Genomic DNA, 2500 nt, shown 5'->3' on the forward strand with positions numbered 1-2500 from the left:
ATGTAAAAAAGATGGTATCAGTCGTTCTGCATTTTTACCATTTAATTGTACTACATTTAATATTATTATTGTATGGGCAAGAGATTTCAGAGTGCTTGTTTGCTTTCAGGAACTGTCGCATGATGAGCTTGAAGAAATCTTCGGTCTGACACCATTGCAGTGTGAGGAACTCAAGACGCCCATCTAGAAAATGAATTGAGAGAGAGAGAGAGAGAGAGAGAGAGAGAGAGAGAGAGAGAGAGAGAGAGAGAGAGAGAGAGAGAGAGAGAGAGAGAGAAAGGACTACCATTAAAGTAAAAAGTGGCAAATAGAGTTGGCAGAAAATTAGAATCAAGTGCCATGGTCACTGAAAACATCTACTTAACAAACTCGGTCATGTAGTACAAAGCACTGCATACTTCACTGTAGAAATAACTTATAAAGTCTTTATATCACAAATGAGCTCAAAAGTATGTCTACACTAGGCTAGTTCCTCCTATGTGCAATAGCTAGCGCGCCTGGCAATGAATACGCGGGTTGTTTAAATCTGGGTGGGGTCAGTCGGTGCTTATCTCATCCACCTGTGCATCCTTTCGGATTGGTCGATAAATGGGTACCTGTGGGAACCTACACTGGCCAGGAAACGGAGATAAGGCCCCAACTTTTCCTTTATGTTAGGGTGGTAAGGAGCAGCTCTGACACGTACTAGTCTGCACAAAACTCCGGAGGACAGTGCGAGGCTGGGAGGGACAGAATTATTACCAACTGTGCATACATTACAGACTGACCGTTCTGTACATATAAAGTCGTGTCAAGGGAACAGAACACCTGGGAACGTATTCTCGAATGTTTTGCCGTTTCTTTATTTTTTATTATTTTTTATTTTTTATTTTATTTTTTTTCGCTGGCTGGAGTTCAGTTTATTGAGGTTTTCAGTGGTGTGTTCATTATTCTAGTTCAACGTGGATTCTGCATCATCAATGAGAAAAAAAAAACATTCATGATAACCCGAAACATCATCTGTACTATGAATTTTTAAAAACCATAATCTGTGGGCTTTGGAAATAGTCATAATGACAATCCAAAGCATTCCAGAATAAACCCCAGTCCAACTATAAATAATTACCGGCCACCAGTTTTCACGGTGGTAGTTTCCTGCTCAAACACCATTAAATTCCAAAGGGTATTATTATGTAGCTAAATGTAAAGTTGAATAACTACTACTTCTTTACAAGACAGGAGTGAAGTTAGTGCCGAATGAAGAGACTTCTAAACGAAGATTAGACAAAGTTATGGGTGAGAGTGAATAGGTAGTCATGTTTCATGCAGGGAGTACCAGGTGCCTTTTTGCAGCTTCCCTTATTCTCTTGTAGTGTATGAGCAATCTATTACCTTATATCTGTTTCCATTACTAAACAATATATCACAACTGCATTTATATTATCACTTGGTATTTGAAAGTCTATAAAAATATATTTAACCATAGTCTTTCTATTTCCCTTCCATTGGTGATGTCCATTATTAGCCTTACGCTGCTCTTCAAGTCAGTGTAAAAGTTAGTTTCCATCATGTTGAACTAACTTTGTAAAGGGAAGATAACATCTTCACGGTTCAAGATGAATGTGCAGCCAAACTACATGAAATGAAGCCAGGAAAAGAAAAAAATAAGACTTACCTGTAGTTCAGAGGCACAACTTAGGTTATAATGGACAGCTGCAATATATATATATATATATATATATATATATATATATATATATATATATATATATATATATATATATATATATATATATATATATATATATATATATATATATGACCTCATGATCAAAAGTAAACCAGTTAGAAGATAAACCGTAGCATCGACGGTTTATCTTTAATTTCTAACTGGTTTGCTTTTGATCATGAGGTCAACTTCTTAAGGACATTTTTCCACAATAACGGCTTCCCGTTAAGTATCATCGATATTACTATCTACTATTTTTTCAGAAAGCAAATTTCTATATATATATATATATATATATATATATATATATATATATATATATATATATATATATATATATATATATATATATATATATATATATATATATATATATATATATATATATATATATATATATATATATATATATATATATATATATATATATATATATATATATATATATATATATATATACGGGCTCCAGGTTGTGTTGTACTCAGAAACAAAACAAAGACTACTGAGACCTGAAAAATCGGCCCCACACTGTCTCTCTATTATTTAGTGCACCAGAAAAAAGCTGGGTTTCATAAAGCTGCCTGACCCCGATATGGTATTATCTCAGTAACTCGACTGTTATCACCGTTGATCACAAGATAGCGGAGTGTCGCATCTCTCTTCGCTTTCCAGGATCTTTCTCTAATCAAGTCAACAGGTAACAAACATTTTGCTTTCACTTCCATTGTGTTTAGCACTTTTTTCTCAGTGCTAGGTCCTCTGGTCTGTTGGCAGTCTCCATACAAAACCTGA

At 34.5% G+C, this 2500-nt stretch overlaps 1 protein-coding gene across 1 annotated transcript in view; it reads left to right on the top strand.

The window, feature by feature from the left end:
* The window catches only part of LOC135105651 (uncharacterized), a 3730-nt gene extending 2270 nt beyond the window's left edge, over positions 1-1460 (top strand). The window contains exon 3 of the mRNA XM_064014025.1: positions 110-1460. Coding sequence (XP_063870095.1) covers positions 110-187 — 78 coding nt within the window. The 3' untranslated portion in view covers positions 188-1460. The remainder of the gene's footprint in view (positions 1-109) is intronic.
* Positions 1461-2500: the final 1040 nt, after the last annotated feature.

The sequence above is a fragment of the Scylla paramamosain genome, chromosome 12, assembly GCF_035594125.1.
Source record: "Scylla paramamosain isolate STU-SP2022 chromosome 12, ASM3559412v1, whole genome shotgun sequence".
NCBI classification, from domain to species: Eukaryota; Metazoa; Arthropoda; class Malacostraca; order Decapoda; family Portunidae; genus Scylla; species Scylla paramamosain.